At 41.7% G+C, this 27999-nt stretch overlaps 1 protein-coding gene across 1 annotated transcript; it reads left to right on the forward strand.

Annotated features, from left to right (window-relative positions):
* Positions 1-182: 182 nt before the first annotated feature.
* LOC130123002 (high-affinity choline transporter 1-like) lies at positions 183-27484 on the forward strand. Its single transcript, XM_056292106.1, has 8 exons — positions 183-479; positions 8104-8217; positions 12996-13151; positions 19720-19868; positions 21590-21733; positions 23890-24043; positions 24616-24833; positions 26892-27484. Exons 1-8 carry the CDS (start codon positions 296-298, stop codon positions 27441-27443), a joined length of 1671 nt encoding a protein of 556 aa, XP_056148081.1. The 5' UTR covers positions 183-295; the 3' UTR covers positions 27444-27484.
* Positions 27485-27999: the final 515 nt, after the last annotated feature.

Consider the following 27999-nt stretch of genomic DNA (forward strand, 5'->3'; position numbering starts at 1 on the left):
CCCGGTGCCAGGCGTCGACGTACCGAGTTGAAACCGTTGATTGCGCTGTATTATATTAAATGTTACCTCCCCCAGTTGCCTACTTGAAAACAATAGGACCTGGCAAAAAAAACGTCACCTAATGTACAGTCTTATCTTCCTGCCGGCACACCCGCGGTACTCTGTCATCTAACCTTGAAATGCATGCAGGGAGGTCTATGTGGTCCGACCATTCAACAAACTGAGCTGTCAGTCACGGTCAGGCGGTAAATCAGTACTGCGTTTGGGAAGGACAGCCTGAAAGTCGGCGTTAGCCATGGCTCTCAACATCCCCGGGGTAATAGTGATGGTATTCTTCTACCTGCTGGTTCTCGGAACCGGCATCTGGGCCTCGTTTAAATCCCAAAAGGAGGCAAAGAAGAGGCAGGGAGATAAAACGGAGATGGCCTTGCTGGGAAACCGAGGCATCAACCTGGTGGTGGGAATCTTCACCATGACCGGTAGGTTTAACGAAATGGAAAAGAAGTTAAATGGGGGGGGGGGAGCCGGTGGGTACGAAACGCGATGAACGTTTAAAATACTGGGACCAGGTATTTTTTCCCCCGCATGCGGGGCTGACAATGTGAGGTGCAATTCGTGATCGTCTGTCGAGCGTAGCTACTTGAGCAATCCCTCGCAGTCATAATATAGCTAATCCTGCAGCGCATCAAAAGTGATTTTTCTCCTCGATCCTTTTTCAGTGCACGGCGGGCGACAGCGGACGCATCGCGATTCATTTTGAGCAGATATATTCTTCTTTTTTTCCAATTGGTTTTGATTTCCTATTAAAATAACATCAGGCAGGCGGTTTGCTATTTCGTTATCATGTTACAAGCAGGTGCAAGTTAAGTCGGAGCACCCTCCGACTTGTGTTACGTGTGTGCACGAACGTGTTCTCGTGTTCGCATGCACACGTGTGTTGTGTCTGTGTGTGCGCGCGCGTGTCTGTATAAGCATTTCCATATGTCTCTTTGTGTGCCTTATCAAGTGTCTGTGTGCTTGTGTGTGTATATGCCGTCATACGCGTGCGTGTGAGTTCATAGCTGTGTCTTCATGCACACTCCTAAAACATATGTTGAATAGAACACTGAAATTGTGCCAATTTCTTACACGCAAACGTTTCCAGCGAAGGGCCAGAAGGGCCAGGCGTCCCGTGTCGTTTATAACACAGCCACTGCATTGAAGGCCTTCAGCAGACTTTATATGTAGCCTACGTTTGTGTGTTAAAAATGTACGTATTATATTTTCCTATGAGTAGGAATCTCCAAAAGACAGTCGTCATTACATGGAGATATTCATCTTTACATTGTCCAGATACAAGTCACCAGAATAGTTCTTCCACATTGGCAAGTCATCACCATGAAGACGTTGCAACAGATTTTGTCCTCCAGTTCGACGACTGTACCTTGAAACGTCACAGTACCCATAATATTGTAATACAAAGTACAACGTGCCAAATACTTGTCCATTGCTGCCCCACGGTAATTGAGACAATGTTATACTTGAGTTTTAGGAACATTTTACCCCCTTGAAGCATGACGATACACCAGCTGCATCATACCTCCAAGATAATTTTTACTGACAATTTCTTCTTTCTTTTTTTTTTCCTCTATGAGAAAGAAAGCATATATCAAATAAGACTTTTATGAGAAATTCTTCCTTCTCATACTGGTATCTGAACAATTTCCAGTGTCCACACACAGTAACCATGTGTACAACTTGTACAGTGCTTAAGATGCTTAACTCACCATGAATAGTTTGCAATTTCTCCAGGAGCTAATCACTAAGATGTAATTAATCATGCCACAGATCTTATATATTTCTACAAGGTTTTGCAAGCTACTTAGAGTTAGAACTGGGCAATTCAATATTATCATTCATTGTACTTCAGTGGTGTATCAGGATGAAATTTGGATATTGCCATATTGTGATATACAATCTTGTCTAAATTAATGATTACAAGAATCTGTATCTACGATTTCTTACATCATTAGCCCTGAAATATTTGAGGGATTATTATTCAAAAGCTAATTTTGTTTTGATATAATACATATTTCACATGATTAAACAGCTCATATTCCCTATATGATTATCATGATAATATTTTCCACACTACTCACAATCCTCATTGCACTACAAGACCACTGCAATAACTTCGACAAGTCGTTTCCTAGATGATGTGCAGATGATAGCACCATCTCCAAACTCTTTTCACATGACTGGGGCCTTATTGTGGATTAGCGATCAGTTGCATCCAGCCCACCATCACCTGGCACTGCTGAAGAGTGTATCAAATGATAAGGGATCAGGCTGAATGACACAAAAAGTCAAAACCTGTTCGAGTCAGTGGGATCAAATCCTTGAAGCACTACAGAAGCTGTATTGCTTTCTCCTCTGATATCACACTTTTGTTCATTTGACCATTTCCATTTGTGCATTCTGGTGATGCCAGAAAAAGAGGACCTGCTCACTGCTACCTCCTCCCAAGCCTGCTTCACCTCAGGGAGCTTTGGTGGATTCCCGCTGCTCCCCTAGCCGGTCTGCGCTTTCACTTTACACATGAGCTCTGTTTCCTCAGCTGAAGATGAAGTTGAAGAAACCGTTCATTTCTTCAACTTGCCCAATTTGCCACTTAAATAGCAATGCACCAAGGTGCAAGTGCACCTGGCTTTTAAAGGGAATGGGAGATGACACTGATTGGTTTATTTCATGTTACACCCAAAAGATACCTATGATTAATTAAGAACCCCTTTGTGCCCAGCTTATGTGTCATTAAACTAGCAAAAGTGGATTTGGACACACCATAAATTCAATTGAGGTATGCGCTTTAGACCATGCGCCATGTGCATCCCAGCCATGGGTGTTAGTGTTGCGACACCCAAACTTTAGCAGAAATATGACCCCCCCCCTCAACTTTTTCCTGAGGTAGTCATTGATGAAACAAAACTGAGCTCCCCATACATGTTAACCTATTGGTCAAGTTAGATTGATTGAACAGCCCTCCAGTAATGCAAGCCAGGTGGCAAGCAAACTTAATGCAAGCTAATGGTAGTGGATATTATTTAGCTAGATAGCATTTTGACAGCTGGATAGCAAGTTATAATCTGAATGCCCCCCTCCTTTGGGGACATCTCTTGCACCCTCGGTTTATAATGTGTTTTGTCTCAGCAAGCTGCTAATTAGTAGGCTAGCAGTCTGTAGCAGACCAATGTTGGCTAGCTTGATAGTATTTGCTGGCATTAGTGATAATTTGCTAGCAACATAAAATGAGTTTGACATTGTTCAACATTATCATTGTTCTTTTTGCTATGCAAGATAAGAGGAAATGCACTAAAGGAAAAGGCAGAAGAAGATTGATTCCTTTTTCAAGTCAAGTAGTCATGTAAGTGGAGTTATAATGACATGGGGTTCCTAGGTCTTTGCTTTGGAAGGAAACGGAAAACTAATACTGCTTAATACTACAGAGTGGGTCTCCAATGTACATTTTGAGCTCAATGGTATTTGCATATGGTGGTGAAGAAAATGTAGAAATGCATGGCATTCAATTTGATTTACCATGTTGTGGAGACTGGAACAGGGGCCAAAGGCAGGGGGTTGCGGTGCTCAAGTCCCACCCCTAGAACCCCCACACTTGTAAAATCACTTCTCCACCCGTGCCGTGCACTATAGATCATCTAAATAGGGCCCAAAGACTTCTGCAGCATATTGTACACATTTGGAGACCTCTTTTGCATCTAGAACAGGATTTGTTTTGATGAGGCCTCCATTTGTTGCGTAAGTGTAGATGCCAATATATCATTGATGACAAGAACGGACGGTCGAACTTACAGTTCAGTGAACAACTAATGATAAAAACTAGTGACAAACAAACACCATACACATGCATTTCTCTCTTATCTGTTGGCAATACTTTCATTCAACTTGATGGCCAGGACTGAACAGAACAGTACAGAAATAGTCATGTATTCAACTCAAGTGGTCCCAGCTGTTAAGATAATTTGTTGGCGTGACACAGGCTTCATTGTCATCTTCATGAGTGGCTCTGGCATTAAAGTAGACCCAAAATATTTGTTTCAAATAAACTTCTACACGACAGTATATTATCTCCCGTACGGATCTAGACCTAATAATTGCTGAAATAGCTGCTTGTTGTCCAGCATTGCTTAAAAAAGCTTAATTTGTGGCGCTGCCATGGTAAAGCACATACCCAATTTTGCATAGGCAGTTTCTACAAAGTTATATCAACTATCACTTTTTGCTAGACTAATGGAACAAATGCTGACAGTATTTGCCCATCATTGCTCTGTTTTATTAAACTTCAAGCCATTTACCATATTTAAATGAATAAAAATGAGCTAACGTCATACAAACATGACATAGATTGTCTCTGTAATCTCTATGTCTGTCACGTGTACAGTGTAATGTCTTATGAACTGTGCTATGTCTGTTTTAGTTCATGTGTCAATGTATTGTAAAGTCTGACTTATTGGGTTATTTGCCTGACAGTATGCATGTACCAGCAGCAACTGTGAAAAAGAAGTTCCTCTCTTGAGGACAACAAACAAACTATCGCTGTCTGTTTGTTTGTCTGTCTGTCTGTCTGTCTTATCCAATTGGTTATCTAGCACAGCACTCCTGAGGGGGGGGAAAACGCTCTCGTTTGTGCCATGTATGCATTCGGCATGTTTACAAGCTAGAACAGCTATTCAGTGTGCATTTGTAGAAAATTAAATCATTACAATGAGCTCGCAAAATTGCCAAAATTTAGCCAACAGCTATTCCCTTTCATCCCTTAAGCAAACCAGAAAACACGGCAGGGTAGCATTAACGACATGATTCAAAGACAAAGCCACCTAACTAGCTTTGGCAGTATAGTATAGTATAGTATGGTATAGTCAACCATTGTCACACAAGCTGGATGTTCCCCTAACTCTCCTTTCATGTTATAAGAACAAATGTTTCAGTGTAACCTTTTTTAAATGTTCTCAGAACATTTTCTTTCTAGTTGCAGGAATGTTCTGTAAGGCATTCCCATTCATCGGTCCTCTGGGGCCTGTCTCATGAAGCTTTTGTTGCTAGCTAACTTCAAATCTATGTTGGTTTGACCTAACCCTGGATTTTCTGTCTTGACAATCGTGGATCAGTTTCTACTGGGTTGCATTGACATGGGAACTCATACTGCACACCTACCGTGATCCAGGGCAGGTTAAGTTCAGGATCTCGGATCATTAACAGCTCTTGGTCCAGTCAGCTGCCAGAGCTGTAAGAGATACCATTACCACGCATTTTTGCCACATGAAAAAAAATACAATAAAAGGAAATTGTGAGATGAAAATGTTTGCTTTTCTCACTGCTAGAGTGAGAAAGAGCAAAAGGGTCATGTCAGTGCATTACAAAACATTATTTAGAGAAAAAACATGAAATCTAATAGGCATATGGCTAAGCCTACATTCTTTTCATATTCCCACAAATACAGTTCCAGTTTGGGTTTCTTCATTCGAGCTCATTAAGCTTGCAGTCTAGGTCCATTTGTACAGTGCCCTGACAGTCTATTTCTGAGAAAATAAAGTACTGCTTAAAATTACATTTTAGGACATCAAACACCTTAAATAAATGGGCTTGTATATACACATGAATGTGTGGTGATTACCCTGTATAGAAGTTAATGTTTTACTGTATTTGCTTGTCTTCTAAATGTGGAGGTAGAGGCCACAGCTTCAAAGGTTGAAGAGGCAGTGAATCTTCCTATAATAGACATACTGTAGGAGTGAGGGAGGCAATCGCTTCCTTTGGCAGTATGTGTTCACACACAAATCTCTGCCATGGCAAAGCCAAAAGGATGGAATTACCTCTGCAACACACTGAGCTCACAATGTCTACCTATCACTGTCTTCTCCCTAAGACCAAACCATGATGATGTATATTAACATAATCTATGAAAGGTTTCGATTCCTGTACACTGCTTTTTTTGGATATCTACTATCTCTGTGTGAGGCCTCATGATTGTTTATGCTGGTTCCAACAGTATCAGAATGTCCTTCAAAATTGCAAATGAAACACTCTCAGGCATATGTACTTGTATCACGGTTGTAAAGCACAAACACACATGAAAATACCCTGTAACCAAGAGGTTTGCTTGGAGCTGCCAGCAGCAGGGTCAGAGTACATGTCTCCCTGGACCCTCACCATGATACACCGCCCCTCATTATTGAAGAGGGTCAACTCCCCTGCTGAAAGATATTCTCTGCCAGCAGAGAGTATCTTTCAGTTCATTTTATTTTCCGCTTGTTGCAAATCATAGCAGTCCTTATTTTATTTTACAGTATGCAAACTATCTTTGTTTTTAGTTTTGATCTGTATCTAAGATCGCTTCACACCAATAGGTTTGCAGCTAAAGTACAACAAAGAAATGTTATCTTAGCCTACAAACCATTTGTTAAGATTCATTACATTATAAATGTTGCAAGTGAATAATATATGTATATCCAATAATTGTGATCACTTATAATTAAACAATAAGGCAGTAATAACTAAACCTAACCTCAGTCAGCAATTTTCTTCCAGTACTCCTGTCTGGTCTTAGCAGCAGCTTTTTGCTGCGACATATTCTTCATATTTCCACGTAATTATTTCTTGCTCCTCTGCTAAGAAACAAAGTCGCTTGAGATCTCTTCATGTTTAATGGGATTAGCTGCTTGCTGCAAATGTATGTACACGTGTGCAGGGATTTATCAGAACCTGATCATCTAAACTCGGGTCAATAGAGAACGTTGTTGACCACCATTGTGATACCAGTTATCTCGCGATTGCATTTGTTAGGTTTTGCCAGAAATTGGTTTTGTCACAAAAAAAGTTTTGCCAACAGTTAGAATATAGTTCTGAACCATTTTTTCCTGTAATACGTATATCCTTCCTTTTCTATGGCAGAAGATGACAAATATGTGTGTTATGGAAAAATAGTTCAAAACTATATCTAATTTTTAGTATTTTACATATACTTGCTAAAATGATCAAAAAAATATTTTTTTTTTCTGAGAGGAGCTGCTAATGATCCTGGTAGATGTCCGGCATTTGAGCTAAGCTAGGCTATCCAGCTAGACTGCACACAGACAAAAGGTGTCCATGGGTTTAAAGCTTGTCAGAATCAAGTTATCCAAATTTCTTAAATTAGGACAATGCTCAATGATTTTGTCAATAGGGTTTGGCAGTAAGGCCAGGCTCTAATTTCCTTTGTGGCCAGTAATTTCTTCGTAGTTTGGATGTGAAGTGGCACACTAATCATGTTGTACTTTTCATAACTTCAACAGCGATACATGTTGTCAATTGAGAAAATGTCAGAAAATGTCACGATATCATATTTTTCCCATATCGCCATGTGCTAAACTATATATGATGATCATTACAGTGTTGCAATGTTTTGTGATTTTGTGAAATTCGTCTAACACTTTGAATGCCCCTAGTGGCCATTTTCAGCATGGCTTAGCCTTCATTCAGGACAAAGTATCTTTAGCTTCTTCTTCTGTCTGTTCCATCTTGATCAAGTGGTCCTTGATCAAGCCAGCCGATCAGAAATGACCTCCTCTTCACTGTAATGCTGTGCATGTTGAGAGCAAACAGAGCAGCATGCCAGACAACTCTGTGGATAACAGCAGACATGCACATAAACTTCTTTTTCTTTTCGTAAGACACTGATTTTTGTCTGCTCAGAATGAATGATTATTTTGTATGCCAATAAATTTCTCTACAAGATTTGGTTTATTGACATGCAGAAAATCTCTGTGGTTTGTGCACTCAAAATATTACCTTGTGTGCACAGAAACATAATAGAAACGCTTTATATGTGTCAACTTGATTCTGGTAAACAAAATGTGTGTTGTAGAAGATAACACAATGTGTCCTTTTGATCGTTACACAAAAATAGTTTAAGAAAATACACATAATTTAGGCATACCAGCATGATATGTTGGTATGTGCATATATGTGTGTTTGAAAGAGAGACACCGTGTGTGTGTGTGTGTGTGTGTGTGTGTGTTGTGTAAAATAAACTTGTATATATGTTGTTGTTTTTTTGTTTCCTTCATGCAGCTACATGGGTTGGCGGCGGCTTCATCGTGGGCACAGCAGAGGCAGTATACAACCCATCTATGGGTCTAATCTGGGCTGTAATGCCAATAGCTGCTACCATGTGCTTCATCATCGGTAAGATGTTTTTCTTATATACTGCATGTAAACCCAGGTGGTCCTGTGTAGCTCAATGGGTTGTGCATGGTGCTAATGCTGCTAGGGCACCATTCAAATTGAAAACCATATACACTCATTTGAGTAAGTGTCTTTATGCATGCTCAATAATACAGGTAAGAAAGCTGAATCAGTTCATCTGGATGGAACGGTTATTGACAAATGTGTCATCACTCATCTAAGTGACCGCTTCAGTCTAAACTGACTGCAGGTATCCCCACCCTTATAAACAATACAGTTGCATAACAACCAAAACCAACGATGAGTTTCATATGCAAATAAGCATATGACTATGATGAGGATGTGCACATCCTTGATAGGGAGGAATGCTGGTTTGAATGCGGAGTCAAAGAGACCATCTATGTGAAGAGGGATCGAGCATCTCTGAACCGGGGGGGGGGGCTAAGAGTACATCTGTCGCCATCTTACAGTGCTGTAATTGCAACTATTCCGAAATCCTCTGTGAATAGCAGACATGGCCATTGTAACTCTAGTTATTGATCACGACAGTTTCCATATGAAACGGATTATTGGTTTGCGTCTTTGATTATCTCAGTAAGGTGTTTTTAAAAGTGAAATTTCCCAAAAGGCAAACATCACAAATTTGGTCATTGGAAATTCCCAATACACAGCTGGCTGTGAATAACAACTTAACATTTATCATTGCGAGTAGACCACACATCATACAGACATAGTAGTCAGTCCACCAATTCATAGATGCCGACAGGATGTTTCTGATTCATTTCTATTGGAAGGTGGTCCATAAATCAGGTGAAACTATATTTTATACATGTTGCTTCTCTGGTTTCAGTCTTCAGACAAAAGATTCCTCATTTTGTGTAAAACAAAGTGTTGTTTATGTAAGGCTCTTTTACCAAGAGGTGTAGAACATTGAACACCCCCCGCCCCCCAACCCCATTGACATTAGCATGAGCAGCGGGTGTAATCTTTGGAGATTACCAGAGGACCAAACAATTCATTCCAGTTTCACATGAAAATCACATGAGAAACAAGGCATTATCCTTTAACACCCGGATGAATGTACATTGGCATCGGCGTGTTTTTTTTTCCACACGAGTGTGAAATGTCAAGAATTCCAGAGTCTCTCACTCTTTTTTACTTGGAGGTATTACAGCCCAGCAGGCCTGCAGCCTTACTTCGGCCCTGTTTTCACGTTTTCTACTGTAACTATAGGAACCGTTGGCGGTATTAGCCAGATTAAAAAACAGAGGCAGCAGATATTTTTAGACCGCACGTTCCTTGACAAAGGCACAATGCTGCAGTCCATATTCTTCTAGCCATTTTTTTTTTGTTTTTTTGTTTTTTTTGGCTCTACCCTTCTGTACTCTTTTCTGGAGCATATATCAACCAACAAACCGAACCAGATGCAACTGCCCTTGTCCTATTTTGTTTTGGATGATGTGTAGAAATGTATTTAGATATATATAGATAACTGGCATGGCAGTTGGAAAATAAAGGCTATGTGAAATTAGTCGGATGTTGATCAATTACAACAGTCAAACTCTATAAGCACATTAAAGAAGGTTGAATCAGTTCATCTGGATACAACGTTTATTGACAGTCTGTCAGTAAATGTTGTATCCAGATGAACTGATTCAACCTTCTTTGATTTTCATACATGGATTATTGAGCGTGCATCAAGACATCTATAAAGCATATTTTGCGCAGTAATATGTACTGCAATATGCTTCACATAAGAGCAAGTGAGGTTGCAAAAATAGATAATAGAAATATGGCAAAAGAGAAAAGCAGGATATGAGGTTATAGGTTTGAGTAAAACAGAGCATGGATTAAAATCATTAAAATGAGAAGATAAAGCAAAGTAAAAGAAAAAAAAGTTTAAACAGAAAAGATTTAAAACTCACTATAGGTTGAAGAAAAACGTTTCCTGTGATGATTATAAACTTAAACTGAAAATACTTTTTTGGGATCAGCTTCTTTTTCTGCCCCCCTTTGCTCCAATCATTAAGACAATCGTTATGATATTGGTTCAGCTCGAGGAAACATGTTCCCTTCATACATTTATATTATGGATGCACGGTGATATCGGCACGACATCGATATCGTCCGATAAAAATTTTAAAAGTTAGTTATCGGCAGATATGAAAATGTCTGCCGATGTGCCTGGCCGATGAGGCAATGTTTTAACTATGCACACGCAACGATGCTGAATGTTTATTATGAGTGCCAGCAACACGTCAGCATGTCAGCTGTGTGGAAGTACTTGGAAGTATCTGAAACAGATAACAAAATTGCTATTTGCAATGCTTGTAAAGCACCAGTGATGCGAGGAAGGGTAAAACCACACTCCTGTAACACTACCAGTTTAATTATTCATCTTAAGAGCCGTCGTCCTGAACACCACGAAGAGTTTCTGAAAAGTTGGCAAGAAAAAACGGCGCCAGTGAAAACCTTGTTGGCAGCCTCCACTTCAGTCATTTGATGACGCTGAGAAATATAGTCGTAAGCACCCAAAGGTGAAAGCCCTTAACAACAAATTCATTGAACAATGTGTTATTCTGTACTATGTCAACGACTTTGTCAGTACGGTCTCAGGGAAGCATCATACAAACCTGTTCAAGTAGGATGAGATTTACATTTTCATTTGAAAATGCTACTTAAAAAGATAAATGTGGCATGTTTTACATGTAGTCTAATTTGAAATGATTTCCTTATTTTTCATGTGAGTGAATGTCTACATTTGTAAAAGGCCCCGTGTCTGTTTCTACAAGTAGGCCATCACAGTTAGAGTAATTGATTTATTGATTGGTTGATTCCCGTTAAGGAGAGTGATTTGGCGTTCTCTTCAATGAAATGAAAAAAAAAAAGAAGAAAGATGTGTCCGTAGTGGTATTGACAGTCGGCCAAAATGAGTTTGAAAATATCAGCATATGGAGTATCAGCAAAAATCCAACATCGTTCATCCCTAGTTTATATCTCAAATATTGTATATGTGGTAGAGGAATCCCTGATGATTTATTGATGAGCTGTGTGTGGTATTTGGGTATGGAAAGTGTAATATATTGTAGCGTTCATCGCCATTACAGAACACACAACTGAACATTGCCTTTATTCTCGGCTGTTGTCGGCCACAGCCACGCCGTACAGACCACCATTATCGATCTTGTCGAACTCACAGGTCGTCTCCCCCTGCACATAGCCCCGTCCCACTAAGATCTGACCCGGCAACAGTGCACCCCCCCCCCTCCCGAACTGCAAAACATCTCCCAAACAACTGTGTGCAACTAATACTTATACCCCATGGTGAACCTGAACAATATAATCATAGGCAGATTATGTGATACAATGGACCCTTGGGCATGGACACGTAAAGCCCCCCCCCCCAGCTGTACCTCAATAGGATTTACAGCACACATACACACAATTAACACCAACAGCATGTTAACTGAGACACTAAGATATACATTCACCTGCAGTCAGTTTTCAAGTAGGACTTTTGGGGCTCTGTTCTTGACATGAATGACTAAGCCCTTTGATTATGTGACAAGAAATGTAAAGTTAATAACAGCGACTTCACACAGAGACTCTGGCTTAGGGGCCCCTGGACCTGGTAGGCCCGTTCGCTAATCCACCCATCTATAAAATCACTGGGAAATGGCACCTTAATTAATTCTCTTTCAGGTATCGTATATAATCTTACTGAAAGATGTTAGGTCAATGTGAACTAAAGTTTCACTCCTGATGCCCCCCTTTTTTTTTCTTTTTTTTTTTGTGAGGACAAACCTTTAGTTCCTATTATTATCCCATGATTCAGATTATATCCCCCCTGCGGCTCCTAAATTTGGCAATACCACCTTTGTTGTTCCAGTTAAACAGAGAATTGGATGGTGACACAGGCTAAAGTGAAAAATGAGGAGGCTCTGAAATCTGTTGCTATCATGCATCACACTGTGACAGCTGTGAAAGGTCATTTCATTGATGCTGAAACTTTGGGTGACAAAAAGGTCACCGCTATTGTAAAAGAGTCCTGGTGAGACATTATGGTCAGTTGGGGGGATATTAAAGTTGTTAATTATTGCTGTTACGGTGACTTTCGGTATTCCCATCTTGAGCTCCTACAGTTCCCACTGAATCACCGGCTCCGATGCAAACCTTGCATTTAAAAAAACCCTGAATAACCAGTGGAGGGGATCACTGTGTATGTCTTGTTGAAATGTCTCTAAGTGATGTGTCGAGGTGCAGGTCTGTCGCTGATACCTACATACCTCTGGTGTTTTTGTGGAGCGGGGCTCCTGCAAAAAATCTCGTTAATATATTCTTGATTTTATATTGAATGTCAAAATATGGTATTGAATTTACGGTATTACCCTTTAAAAACAGCAGATTTGGTCAGGTAATGGCTGTCTAGGGGACAGACTTGAAGACAATATGTAGCTCTGTGAAATTAGTGATTTAAAATTTGGTTTTCCTTTTGCGAAAAACAGGCACGAAAACCTTACTGAAAGTCGCAGGAGCACGTTACCTATGATGGAGTATTCTCACATTCAAAAGCAAAACCTCAGTAGCGGCCAATAAAAGAAGAGAAGCTATAAGTATTAATAGGGGTCAACTAGAAGGTGATGATGGCCTGTTATTTTTTTTTTCAAACTGATGATACATTTCCAGAAGTGACACAGCTAAAGAAAATTTTACGACATGCTAAAGTGTTGTCTAACAAAGCACAAATGTAACTTTGTTCCCCTCCTTCGTGCTTTTAGGTGGGCTGTTCTTCGCCCAGCCGATGAGAGACAGGAAGTATGTGACCATGATGGACCCTTTCCAGATCAAGTACGGTAGAGTAGCGGCTGCTACCCTGTCACTGGCTTCACTGGTATCAGAGATTATGTGGGTGACAGGAACACTCATAGGATTAGGTAAGAATGTGGCTATCATCGACCGCACCACTTTGTGTATCCTGGAGTGTGTGTGCGTGTGTGTGTGTGTGTGTGTGTGTATCCTGGAGTGTGTGTATGTGTGTGTGTGAGGGAGAGAGAGAGTATGCAGAAGGGGGTTGGGGTTATATCGTATGTATGGGCACTTTGTGTGATTGTGCATTGAGTTGTGCATTGAGTGTGAGTTAGTGCCCATTAATCATTGTCTGTTCTGCATATTGTGTGTGTGTGTGTGTGTGTGTGTGTGTGTGTGTGTGTGTGTGTGTGTGTGTGTGTGTGTGTGTGTGTGTGTGTGTGTGTGTGTGTGTGTGTGTGTGTGTGTGTATGTCCATCCGTTGGGGAGTATGTGTGTTCAATGTGTGTGTTCAGCTTTGGCAAGTGAGTTTTGGCAGGTGTGTGTGTGTGCGTGCGTACGTGTGTTTTTGGGTCGGTACATGTACACGTTTGCCTCCGTGTGTGTATGAGTGTGTCTGCATGTGTATGTGTGATCCATACAATCCTGGTATGCTGACCCTAGCTGACAGTTGAGCAGCTGTTGATCTCGGCTCTCTGCTGAATTATCTCCATTAGTAATGAGACCACGACTTGCTCCTGCCAGAAATGCACTTTGTTTTTGGGGCTGACAACAAAATTCAGTCATGAGAGTGACTATCAATATGTGTGACACATTACAGCAGAAAGGAGGGACATTTCTAAACTGTACCGTTTAAATATGTACAGGCAAGGATTGAAAGTACCCAGACTTTAAGCTGGAGTGAAAGTGGACGTTCTCCAGAAATATGAACAACAGCCGCATTATGATTATTATCAATATCATTGTAATTATTCTGAGCTTTATGCTGTGGGAAAACCTCCCATAATGGAAACCTATCTTTCCAGTTGTGATTGACCTTGTGAATCTGCAATGTTACTCTCTCATACACCCACATTTAGCTAGTGTTCACCATTTAACACACACACACACACACACACACACACACACACACACACACACACACACACACACACACACACACAAACACACACACGCATGCCGGTATCGTGATGGTGCTGTTGTAGCTGCCGCTCTCGGACATGCCTGAGATAACATGGAGGGACTCTGCCTCGTCAGTTCTCTTCCTGTTGGGGTCCTCTCGGTCATTTGCTGTAAGAGCTACAGAAATGAAACTCGGCCCAGCTTGAGAGTAAGGACTTACATGAACTCATTACAGTAAGTTACATTAGTTAAGAATATTAGCCATTAAGCCAGGAGTATCCTTTAATTCACCCAAATAAGCACCTGCTTAGACTGCCCATTTACTGAGCACGATTATCGATTGAATTATTTACTTGATATCGTTCACATGACAGTAAAAATTGTCTACACACACACACACACACAGATTTTGTAATGAACAAAGATGTTGAGGAAAATGATGCAAGAATAAAAGCAGACATTTTACATGGAAAATATGGTGACGTAAAAGTAAAATCCGTCCATCCGTTATCCAAACCGCTTATCCTGTTCCCAGAGTTGCGGGGGTAAAAGTAAAAAAATCACCAAACATTTAAACACTCTGATAAAGTACAGACATATCCAAAAAATACGTAAGTGCTATAATGAAGTATTTTTACTTTGCTACTCCACATCCCTGTGTACAACTGGAGTCGCTCTACTTGCCCAGTCTTGCAATACTTATGCAAAAAAAAAAAAACTTTAACAAGAGTAATGCTAACCTCAGGCTAACAATGGCAATTAGAGTGATTTCAATTTGTTTGACAACTTCACTAGCCACAGGTATCAGTTAACCCTGCAAATATTAGTAAAACCCCCCGGACATCAGTGTCAAGTCAATTTGATTTTATTTGTATAGCCCAATATCACAAATTACAAATTTGCCTCAGGAGGGCTTTACAGCAACACAACATCCTGTCCTTAGACCCTCGCATCGTATAAGGAACAACTCCCTAAAAAAAAAAAAAAACCTTTAACAGAGAGAAAAAAATAGGAAGAAAGCTCAGGGAGAGCGACAGAGGAGAGATCTCTCTCCCAAGATGGACAAATCTTTTGTTTTTGTTTAAATATTTTTGAATTTATTTTATTTTTCTATTTATTGTCATCTGTCTTTTTGCTTGCCTACTTTACACTTTTAAGCAACATACTCATTGTGGAAAATGGGCACACACACACACACACACACACACACACACAGCACCTTATGTCACTTAACAACGAGTTCTCCAGTGCAGTTGTGGCACACACTGTGCAGACTGCACTCAAAAGTAGTCAAAACATGGATTTTTCAGGTTGAGAGTGCACCTGCAGAATGCATTTGTAAATTGTGCGTGAGTTTAACAGGATATCATTCTCCACTGAGGAATGACAACCGCATTAGCTGCAGTATGAACCACTGGAGTAATTTATATATATATATATATATATATATATATATATATATATATATAATCTTTTTTCTTTTTACACGGTGATGCTGGTCATGTGGCTGTTCCGGTGGCATCTGGACACTGCTTGGCATCCTGCTCGTCATATTCTTCATATATTTTATACTTCCATTATAATTCTGTTATCCTCTTTTAATGTTGTATTCTGTAAATTGTGTGAACGCAACATCCATTGCACGTTATCCATCTTGGAAGAGAGATCCCTCCTCTGTTGCTCTCTCTGAGGTTTCTTCCTATTTTTTTCTCCCTGTTAAAGGTTTTTTTTTTTTAAGGGGGTTGTTCCTTATCCGATACGAGGATCTAAGGACAGGATGTTGTTTTGCTATAAATCCCCTTAAGGCAAATTTGTAATTTGTGATATTGGGCTATAAAAATAAAATTGACCTGACTTGCTATAAATCCCCTTTAGGCAAATTTGTAATTTGTGATATTGGGCTATACAAATAGAATTGACTTGACTTAATATGTTTTGAGACTGGGCTAACAGCCCTCCCCATAAAGGTGCAAATCCTGGCTTTCAAGATCCATTTGTGTTCATCAATGTGGGTCAGTGTTTGTGTATGCACATTCAAAACATATGTATTTTTGACCGTGTGGTGCATGTGCATCTGCGACATATGATATCTACGATAAGCATAACAGTGCTTATATTAGCCTGAAGCTTCCCGGGGGACCAAACGGGTCAAGCGAATTGTGAATATACACTTGGCAGTTTATGGTTTATATTTACACAGGATGTGCACATCTTTAAGATGACCCTCCGAATAGGGAGCTGTGGTTTGTTTGCCCTCGTCGGTGTCAAACGTGTCTCGAGGTTCTACAGTTGACAACGAAGAGCACTAGACATCGCATCGAGATCTTTAGCCAAATCCGGCCGCGAGAAGCCAAACACCTTTTGACGCAAAACGCTTCAACCTAGTTAACGGGCCTTCCTTGCATGAATTTAAACCCTCACATTTTGATATATCAGCAGATGTGGCCTCAAAGACACCTCAAATATTGTGATACTCCATCACTGCTGTTATGGTGTTCATTTCTGCTGCATCAGGCCAGGCTTACGCAGTTTCCTTGGCTCCGACCTCTAAAGCTGTGATGGATGTGTCTGTTCTGTGAGCGGGCGAGCCTTATTCCAAACCTCCAACTGGACGTGAAGGTCAGACATGTCGTGCGGGCCTGAATTACACTTTTGCTCTGCACCCCCTGAATGCAGCGGCCAACTTTTTAACTCATCTGGGACGTGCAGAAAAGATGGCGTGCGTCGCTTGGAAAAACAGGGCCGTTTTACACTGTGTCAACTTGAGTCAATTTGTTGTTGGAGCGGTCTGATTACGATACCCGGTACCACCCGGGGGCATTGACTGACTCATATTTAATCATGGATTTTGTTGTTCCCTATTGTAAGCCACTCAGCACTTTGTTTTTATGTGTGTATTGCACTTCTGGGGGTGGGGTGGGGGGGGGGGGTCCAGGCCACAAGCTTTGCATTGGAAATGTACTGGCTGTGTTTTGACAATAAGCTTGAACTTCAACTTGAAATGAATCGCTATTACGCCACCCACAACACGTTTTAATGCAAGATGGAAATAGCGTTGTAGTGCGAGTCAGTCTGATCCGTTCACAAGAGCTTTCCATTAATTTCCCCCCAAATGATTCTCACTGTGTGCTTTGGAGTACGAGGTGGGTGGTTTTCCTCAAAAAATATGGCGAGATCCAGAAAGTTAGCACAGGCATGGAGCTGGGATGATGTCCAGTAGGTGCACAGCGTTGATCTGGAATTTTAAGGAGTTGGAAAACAAAACTTCGTCTCAAAAAGACTTCTTTGACCCCGTGTGACCTTATTGGAGAATGGGCCTACTAAGAAAGACGGTATTGTTAAGTCATACTTTCAACTACTTTTACACCTGTTGGAAGTAATCCTGACTTTGGCAGGAATTATGGCCTTGGAAAACTAGAGTAGGAAACCACAGCTATTTATCTGGAAAACTAAATCCCTTAGCGAAATCTTGAAGGACGTTTGGAAGTAAACAGAGCATACACACTTTTCTTCAGCTCTTCCATGCTTTACACACACACTTTAACACTTGAGAAGTGTATACACCACTTCTTCACCCTCGGCTGTCACCAACTTTTCTAAATAAAGTAATGCCTGGTAGCAAATATAATTCCTCAGTGGAAGCTTAAAATAACCTTTCAATCGTCCCAGTTTTGCAGTATTTTTATCTCCTATCTTTATAGCGTTTGTCAAAAGCAAGAGAGATACCGATGCTTAGTGAAGCAAAACGCAACAGATGATGAGAGAAACAATGAAAATGTGTTTAAAAACAGGAACAGGACGATGCAAACGGACAGTGTTGCCGTGTATTAAATAAACAAGACCTGGTGTTGCCTTGTAAGAGCCAGACCAAACTAAGGACAAAGTGGCTTTGTGACGATGTTGAGGGTGTGTGTTATGGCTGAAAATACAAATTTGGTTACCTTGATGGATTTGCTTGCAAAGAATGTTTAGCAAGTAATGTGCAATGTCTTTTTTCTCCCAAATTGTACCCGTCCAATTACCCCACTCTTCCGAGCCGTCCCGGTCACTGTTCCACCCCCTCTGCCGATCCGGGGAGGGCTGCAGACTACCACATGCCTCCTCCCATACATGTGGAGTCACCAGCCGCTTCTTTTCACCTGACAGTGAGGCGTTTCGCCAGGGGGACGTAGCGCATGGGAAAATCACGCTAGTCCCCCCCAGTTCCCCCTCCCCCCCCGAACAGGCACCCCGACCGACCGACCAGAGGAGGCACTAGTGCAGCGACCAGGACACACACCCACATCCGGCTTCCCACCCGCAGACACGGCCAATTGTGTCTGTAGGGACGCCCGACCAAGCTGGAGGTAACACGGGGATTCGGACCGCCGATCCCCGTGTTGGTAGGCAACGGAATAGACCGCTATGCTACCCGGATGCCCCCGTAATATGTAATTCCTGACAGTAGTAAATGTACTGAGGGAAACACGGCGTCATGCAGCCCATAGGGACTTGGTTCCCACTGGCACATCACAATCTCACACATGCTCATTTCGCCGTACACAATATCCCATGTGGAAGCAATGAGATGCCTTTCAAAATGCAAGCATAGGAAAGTTATCGTACATGTTTTCTGTGAGACCATTTGATGGGTGCCAAAAAATCCCTGAATACAGAAACAGGACCTGCCGGTGCAGTTTAAAGAACATAAATGCTTGATGATAGGCCTCATTTGACAAAGTTTTATCAAACGTGCGTGTACTTTCTCACATATATCTGATCTAAATTTTCTCTTCGGATTTGCAAGATGCCTGGGAGTACAGATTTTATTTGTATTCACTGGCGTATGTTCAATAATACCAAGTTCTCACAACTGAAACAAGCGTTCATGGTCCACCAGATTACCATAAAGTGAGAGCCATATAAGGGATTAGGAAGATTTCCAGTCCAACAGAGGAGCAGACAGAAAAATAAGAGCTTTTCAGCCTCAGAGTTTGACGTTGTGCTGAGCCGTCTACGACGTCCTAGCACATTTTAACCACCAGTGTTAGCAGCAGCATTTACTGCCCCAGACAAAATATCTGAGAAGGAAATAACAGGGCAAGTGGGGGTTAACAGTCTTGATGACGTAAAAAGAAAATTGTTCCACCTAAAACTCACAAAGAAAAAGCAGTTGAACTGTGTTCAGACTTCAGTCATACCTCCAAAGGGTCTTTGTGTTGGTCATGTAAAATCTGGATCTGAAATGACACAGCATCAGTGGAGTGTGTGCGTGCGTGCATGCGTGTGTGCGTGTGTGTGTGTGTGTGTGTGTGTGTGTGAGTGAGATAGAGACAGTGAGAGAGAGCCCGTTTTTTATGCACAAGCATTTGTACATGTGTGTGAGACATAGATAAGTGCGTGCATGTGTGAATGTTTGCGAGTGTGGAAATTCAAACTTATGTGTTGCACTGTCAGTCACTCGTGATTAAAAGCACAAGCTTAAATGACTAATATTCACATTTTTATTTGTATGCTTGCAGACATGTGCCTAGTTGCATGTTGCACACATGTATTAGCAAAGCACACAACTTCTCTCGCATTCGTGCTTTTTAGGTGTTACCATGAGTGTGATCCTGGATTTACCCTACACCGTAAGCATCTGGATCTCTGCTGCAGTAGCCATTATCTACACCCTGCTGGGAGGGCTTTACTCTGTGGCCTACACAGACATCATACAGCTCATTCTCATATTCGTCAGCTTGGTGAGTTGTCCCGCTTTCTTCCTCTTCTAAAAACAGACTTGTTATAATAATGTCTCAATGCATGCTCAAATAATCCAGGTAAGAAAATCAAAGAAGGGGGCGTCCAGGTGGTGTGGCAGTCTATTCCATTGCCTACCAACACAAGGATCACTGGTTCGAATCCCCCTGTTACCTCCAGCTTGGTTACGTGTCCCTACAGACACAATTGGCTGTGTCTGCGGGTGGGAAGCCGGGTGTGGGTATATTTCCTGGTCGCCGCGCTAGCGCCTCCTCTGGTCAGCCGGGGCACCTGTTTGGGGGGGAGGGAATAGCATGATCCTCCCATGTGCTACGTCCCCCTGGCAAAATGCCTCACTGTCAGGTGAAAAGAAGCGGCTGGCGACTCCACATGTATCAGAGGAGACATGCAGCCCTCCGCGGATTGGCAGAGGGGGTGGGTTAGCGACCGGGACGACTCAGAAGAGTGGGGTAATTGGATGGATACAATCGGGGAGGAAAAAAAGGGGGGGGGAAATCCAAAGAAAATAAAATCAAAGAAGGTTGAATCAGTTCATCTGGACACAACGTTTCTTGGCCAGGAGGATTGGCATGACTTGTACCTCGGGGAAACTAAACAGATGCTGGCCAAAAGAATGGCACAACACAGAAGAGCTAACACGTCAGGCCAGGACTCTGCAGTCTACACCATCTACAGGCCAGTGGCCACTCTTTCAATAAAAATAGTACTAAAGAATAACCAAGTTTAAAATATAGCAATACAAGTTGCTAGTTACAGTCACAGCAAACCTGCCTCTGAACAACATGTTTTTTACGACAGCAATGGATAGGAATAAATCCTCGAAACAGAAAGTCAAACATCTGTGTGTCAGTTTTCAATTAAATGCTTTTTGCCTTTTTCATGACCGGGTCCATGACCTTCATCAAGCTCCCTCCAAAATTAAATCGAAGTCATCTAAGGACCATTGCTGTCCTTCACTGAAAATCTCATGTCATTTGCTGCATATTTTATTCTGTAAAGTTGTGGACAGACAGACTGAAACAGACAAATGGCACCAAAAACCAAACCCTTCAGGATGGAGCAACCAAGCCAACAGTTCTTGATAAAACATGTGTTTTTAAGATACTCTTAAAAGAAGCTCGTGTTCCGACATCTGATGCCCCATGGGGCTAATAGTATGATACAAATAGGCTGCTTTAAATTGTCCTCCACGCTTAATCCTGCATCCCTTTGATGACGTGTTGAACTGGTGTTAGCCTAATCTCCACCAGATGCTAACAGTGGCAGACGACTATGGTAAAATGTCATCCTGTTCACCTGAAAATGGGTTCACTCTGGAAGCCTTGTGGTGTCCCAAACAATTTTAGAAACCCACTACATCACACACATTGTGACAGATGGCCCAGATGTTTGGTCGCTCTGCCATGAATGCGTTCGCACGAGAGGATTGTGGCAAACACGGGGTATCATCTAATTAATGGTATGACTGGGATTACCTGCGGATTCTTAATACATCCACTGATGTCAGGACCTGTACCTGGTCTTTGCTCGCCCATCTCGCGTCTACGCATTTACAGCACGACAGAGTGATCAAACATCTGTGCAAATTACACTGTTTTGCTTGTGATGTTCTGCATTTTTCAAAATCAGTTAAGATTTTTAAAAAAAGTATGCTAATACACATCCAGCTTTATTTTACTAAGGACCTTTTTGTACTCCCCAGTGGCTGTGTGTCCCCTATGCGTTGATGAACCCCGCTTCCTCTGACATCACCAAGACGGCCTTCAACAGCACCTTCCAGGCCCCCTGGGTTGGTACGCTGGAGGCAGGCAGAGTTTGGAGGTGGATCGATAATTTTTTATTGCTGGTAAGGTGACAAGCATCAAAATCTGGTCATAACCACATCAGAAAGGTCTGTCCTCGTACATTTTGTCCAGAAGGTTGCTCAGTTAATGTCAGGTGGAGCGGCTGAAATCTTGTTGGGCTTGCTCTCAACAAACAAGTCATCACAACAGAACAGAATTAAGAACAGACAAGCGGAACACAAACAAAAAGCATTGAAGATTATGAAGCTTTCTCACCGATTTAACATACTGTGCCTTAGGGTAAAATTAATCGTCTTTTGTTCAGCCAATTTATACAACATCTGTCTTTTCAGGATCATTATATTCTAAACCGTTCCTCCTAAGAATTTATAAATATGTTCTTTTATCTGTTAAACCGTAAAGTTTACTTTTCGTAATTTGCTGTTGACTGGTGAACTGAGTATTTTGAGGGGAAAAAAATCACAGGAGTGAAACTAAATCGAGTGCACTGTGAGAGTTTAAATATTAATCTAAGTGAGAAAATAAATGGTTACTTTTTAGGAGTGCACTGTCTTACCTGTACAAAAATGTACTTAAGTAAAACCACGAAAATGTATATAGTATTCTTCTGGTATTTTTGTCAATTTACCATGCAAACCCTAAAACTAGCAGTATTTCTTGTTTTTGTCACATTACCCTACATTAGTATTTCTATTATTTCCATAGTGTAGAATATGTTCCTACTGTGTTTAGTACTATGCTGTAGTACATGGCTACAGTGCTCGTACAGTAATGTGATGAAAAAAAACCAGGAAACACTATAGTAATTTTCTGCTTTCTATGGTTTTACTGTCATCCCATTTCATGGAGACATAAGAACATTCACAAGATCACAGCAAGTGTAATCAGTTCATCTGGATACAACATTTATTGACAGAAACGTTTCATCACTCATCTAAGTGACCTCTTCAGTCTAAACTGACTGCAGGTATCCCCACCCTTATAAACAATACAGTTGCATAATGACCAAAACCAATGATCAGTTTCATATAGAAATTGCCGTGAGCATTAACTAGAGTTTCAATGGCCGTGTGTACTATTCACAGAGGATTTGGGAATGGTTGCAATCACAGCATTGTAAAATGGCAACAGATATACTTAGCCCCCCCTCTCGGTTCAGGGATGGTCGTTCCCTCTTCACATACATGGCCTCTTTGAAAGACTGGCCACTGGCCTGTAGATGGGTGTAGACTGGGTGTTAGCTCTTCTGTTGTGCCATCCTCTTGGCCAGCATCTGTTTAGTTTCCCCAATGTACAAGTCACGGCAATCCTCCCAGCACTTAACAGCGTACGCTATATTGCTCTGTTTGTGCTGGGGGACCAATCCTTCCGATCCTTGGGGTGCACCAATTTCTGGCGCAGTGTGTTTTGGGATTTGAAAGCAATTTAGGAAAATAACACGTCTCAACTGCTCCGACACTCTCACCACATACGAAATCACCACTGGTTCACGCTTATGCAGCTATTGACCTCCTCCTCTCTTCGATCGGCTGGTGCACTGTTCGTGGTGGATCGTCTTCCTGTCTTCCACGTCTTCCTGGCTTTGACAGATGCCCAGATAGGATAAGAGTACATCTGTCGCCATCTTACAATGCTGTGATTGCAGCCATTCCCAAATCCTCTGTGCATATGGCCCTTGTAACTCTAGTTGATGCTCATGGCAATTTGCATATGAAACCGATCTTGTTTTCGGTTGTTATGCCACTGTTTTGTTTATAAGGGTGAGGATACCTGCAGTCAGCTGAGACTGAAGAGGTCACTGAAATGAGTGATTAAATGTTTCTCTCTCAATAAACGTTGTGTCCAGATGAACTGATTCCATTTTCTGTGATTTCTTACCTGGACAATTGAGCATACATAAAGACAAAATTAACAAAACTTTACATTGGTGCGTAATAAAGTTTAATGATGTCAGGGATTGAAAAATGTGGGATTAAAAAAGGGACCTTTTTTACTGCAGCAAATTCTACATCTGCAAATTATCGCTGACAGGAAGCCCACCTGCTAGTTAGCACAACTAACTAGCATCACGTGTTAACATATTACAGTATGTCAGGTGGCGTGGATATCACCACCTTTTTTCACGTTAACCCAGCCATCGTCAGCTTCTGTGTCATATCCACCAATGTTTCTATGCTTATCTCATCCTGAATCTAAGGGTTTGGGTAACCTGGGTCTACAGAACTTCCATCAGAGGACCCTGTCAGCCTCCTCCTCTGACACAGCCAAGATCACCTGCTTCGCCGCGGCATTCATCGTTCCCACATTTGGAATCCCTCCCATTCTTCTCGGAGCCGTTGCTGCATCGACAGGCACTGTACCCAGAGTTCATACAACACAACAGAGCAGAACAGGACAGAAGAGAAAAGAAAGGAAGAGAAAAGAAAAGGGGAGGGAAGAGTAGAATGGAATAGGACAGAACAAGAAGGGACAGAAAACAAAACAGAAAAGTGCAGAATAGAATAAAACTTCTTTGGACTTTGAAGGTTTTAAGAGAACTGGGTAGAATAAGTGAAGATGAATCACATTTTTTACCACATACTTTTTATACTTATGTTTTAGTTTTTGACACTGAACCTTATTTAATCTTCTCTTGCTACGTATATGTGCATGTTGTGTAACTAAGAGCAATGTACCAAGTCAAATGCCTCAGCCATTGAAAACTGACTTGACTTGATCTGAGCTTGTTTGAATTTAAAGGATTATGTTTAAAATTGGACTGTCTGTTACTCTTTTTATGTTATATTTGATCTGTGTGCCTCTCTCTGTCCCTTTGCACATCTGTCTGTTCCTCTGTCATCTATCTGACTGGCCTTTTATTTATTTTACTTTCTTTGTGGTTTTCTCTCTGCCTGTCTGTCTGTCTCGTCTACCTGTATTTCAGACTGGAACCTGACCTCCTACGGTTCTCCGTCTCCGTACGACCGTGGAGAAACCGGTTTGGTTCTGCCCATCATCCTTCAGTACCTCACCCCGCACTATATCTCTATCATTGGTATTGGGGCCGTGGCTGCCGCCGTGATGTCATCGACTGACTCTGCCCTGCTTTCCGCAGCCTCCATCTTCTCCTCCAGCATCTACAAGAACATCCTGAGGACCCAGGTGTGGTGGAGGAGAATGAAAAGATTGACTTTTAGATAGATATTGGAGAGTAATGAGAGAAAGAAAGATGGATTTGGAAGAAGTAAATGTAGAGATATAGAAATAGGGTCAAAGGAGGGAAACGTTCCCCAAAATTTCATCCCCACTAGGACTTCATCAATTTCAATATCAACTTTATTGTCATGTTTATTAGAATACAATGAAATTCTTGTGCTCTGGCTCTTTCTGCCTGAACACAAAGGGACCCCCCCCCAAAAAAAACGACAACTTTACAGACCTACATCAACTATGTCCACAATGAATTCATACATTATATACACATTATACAGTACAACACAACAATGTAAGGGACATATTGGTGCATCAGCTATTCAGCAACCTGACTGCCTGTGGAAAGAAACTATTACTGAGACGGGTGGTGTGCGATTTGATGCTCTGGTGACGTTTTTTTAGATGGAAGGAGCGAGAACACAACATGAGCGGGGTGGCTGGTGTCTTTAATGATGTTTTGGGCTTTCCTTTTGCAGCGAGTGGTGTAAATATTATGAAGTTGTGGTAGTTCCATGCCAATGATTTTTGCTGCTGTCTTTACAGTCCTTTGCAGCAGTCTGCAGTCCTGAGCAGTCAGGTTGCCAAACCACACTTGAACCCACAATCCCCAACTCCAGGGGCTGATGCCTCATTCATCAGCCCGCTGGGTCACCAATACATTGTGAGAGTTCAGTTGTTGATGAAACCCCTCTTTTGCAGGAAATACTTTTCACTGTCATTGTATGGCATGCAGTATGACATTCACACCAACCGCTAGCGGTGTTATTCGCATTTTCGTAGATGATGTAGCCTATCTGAAGCCCACCAAAGGCAGTGGAAAAACAGGAAGTAAGTGTATGTGGCAGCGTGGGGTGTGAACCAGCTGTCCTAACTCAGGACAGCTGGTCCACACCCGACTCTTCCACAGTGTAGTTTACACATTCACGGACCGGTGACATTACTGGCGAACACTTTATCGCACAGTTTTGGTAGTGTTTCAGAGACACACAGAAGACTACTAAGTATTATAGCTGCTAATGGAGCATTGTTCCTACAAAATGTATGTAATATAATATACATACGTAGAGAGTGAGAGGAGAGATAATGTTAGAAGTAGTGGTTGATTTCCTTGAAGGGTGCAACACTGTCATCCATGTTGATGTTGTGTACCCATCTGAAAAAGAAAACTAATCGCTTTCAGTCATGACTCATTTTTTCTAAAAATACATCACTCCATCCCAGTGAGTTTACAATCGTACTTGCCAACCACTGACCTCTCTTCTGAGCTCAGAGATAGCCCCGCCCACCTCAGCGCTCCTCCTCCAAGTTCCAAGGATAGTCTGAGGAGGCTCTGAGGGGTTTGGAGGAGTGCCGAGGTGGGTAGAGCTAGCTCAAAGCTAAAGAGGAGCACCCAGATCTCAGCGACTGGGATTATATTCGCTCTCTCAAACAACTTCTGCAAACCAGCACCACTATTTCATCAACAAGTATTTAAGGACTTATATATCACAATATCTGCAAATGCAAAAATGCCATGTTTAAGAATCCAACTGAGGTTCATTACATTGAACTGTTTGGTTTTGTAAATTATATCGATCCAAAGCTAGTTATCAAATAAAACTGCCTCAAATATTTCAGACCTGATTTTGTGAGAAATTTTAGGTAAAAGATTCTTGTTATCATTCATTTAGACAACAAAATTGTGTATCACAATATAAAAATGTCCAAATTTCCTTTCGAATCAGTACCACGGACAGAAGATGAACAATAATTCTGAATTAATGTCCAGCCCTAAAGACCCCTAATAACCTCTGAAATACTTCACATGGAACTTTTCGCAGCATGCTAGCTATCATTTTGTCAGAACACAGTGTCGCAGTTTGTACAAACGGGAATGTCTCAGTTTGAGGTCAGACTTAATATCTTTAACTGGATTTTCCCTGAAATGGGAAGATCTCATAGGATCCTTCTCTCCTTCAGTCTCGGGATCTCTCTGATCTTTCTCCCCTCATCCCATCTATCCTCCAGGCGTCAGATCAGGAGATCCAGTGGGTGATCCGTGCCTCGGTGGTCCTGGTGGGCTTGGCCGGAACGTCTCTCACCTTCCTGGATAACAGTGTTCTGATGATCTGGATGCTGCGCTCAGACCTCACTTACACCTTGATGCTACCGCAGCTGGTCTGCGTCCTCTTCTTTAGCGTCTCTAACGGTTACGGCGCCATCATGGGCTGTTTGGTCGGCACACTGCTGAGACTGTTGAGCGGCGAGCCGTTGCTAGGGTTACCGGCTCTCCTCCGCTTCCCAGGGTGCATTCTGGTGGACGGTGTTTATGTTCAGCGCTCTCCCATCAGGACCATCTGCATGCTGTCCTCCATAGTCGCCATCTTGTCATTCTCCTACCTGGCTGCACATCTCTTCAACAATGGCATGCTTCCCGAGAAGTGGGACGTGTTTAAGGTGAAAGCGCAGCAGTCACCAAAAATACTGAGTGGTGCCAAAACAGACAATGAGGATGAGAGCTTAAAAACTCCAAATGAGAATGATGAGTTGTCAGAAAGGATGTTAGATTCATCGTGTTAGCTCAAGGTTGCAAGGAAATTCAGTAAACAAGGAACCGCATTTTAAACACATCTTCATGTACTGTATTTTGTAATCTACATGAACTTCTTTGACATTAGATTTATATGATTTGTAATGGGGCACTTTAAAGAGCATTTTTTTGTACACTTTTATGTACTGCTTAAATACAAAAAAAACAAAAAAAAGTAGTTATTACCAAATGTTAATTTAGGAATTCAAAGCTATGTCCTCTATGCACAGAGCCATGCTTTATCCTCTGCCATTTTTCAGTTACAATTTAGGAATTTCAATTTTGGTATCATATCCATTTTTTTCTCCTGATGATCAAAGTCTTGGTTCTCTAGAAGCATTTACTGAGGGTGAAGGAACATTTTACCATAGGTATGTTTTTTTTCAACCTCATAAAAAAAGACTCCTGTGCCCAGAGATGGTCAAGCAGTTATATTCGCTGTCTCCTGAGTCGCATGTGTGTCCCTGCTGGTCTCGGGTCAAATCCCAACAAGATCTCTCTCTCCTATGTCTCCCCCTACTGTCTGTCTCAGCTTTGCTTCTGTCT

This window comes from Lampris incognitus, chromosome 13, assembly GCF_029633865.1.
Source record: "Lampris incognitus isolate fLamInc1 chromosome 13, fLamInc1.hap2, whole genome shotgun sequence".
NCBI lineage: Eukaryota > Metazoa > Chordata > Actinopteri > Lampriformes > Lampridae > Lampris > Lampris incognitus.

Excerpts from the sequence above, each read along its gene's own strand:
- LOC130123002 (XM_056292106.1), top strand. The coding sequence starts at position 296 with ATGGCTCTCAACATCCCCGGGGTAATAGTGATGGTATTCTTCTACCTG. Across the intron at positions 480-8,103 it reads GGGAATCTTCACCATGACCG|CTACATGGGTTGGCGGCGGC; the intron begins GTAGGTTTAACG and ends TCCTTCATGCAG. Across the intron at positions 24,834-26,891 it reads AGAACATCCTGAGGACCCAG|GCGTCAGATCAGGAGATCCA; the intron begins GTGTGGTGGAGG and ends TCTATCCTCCAG.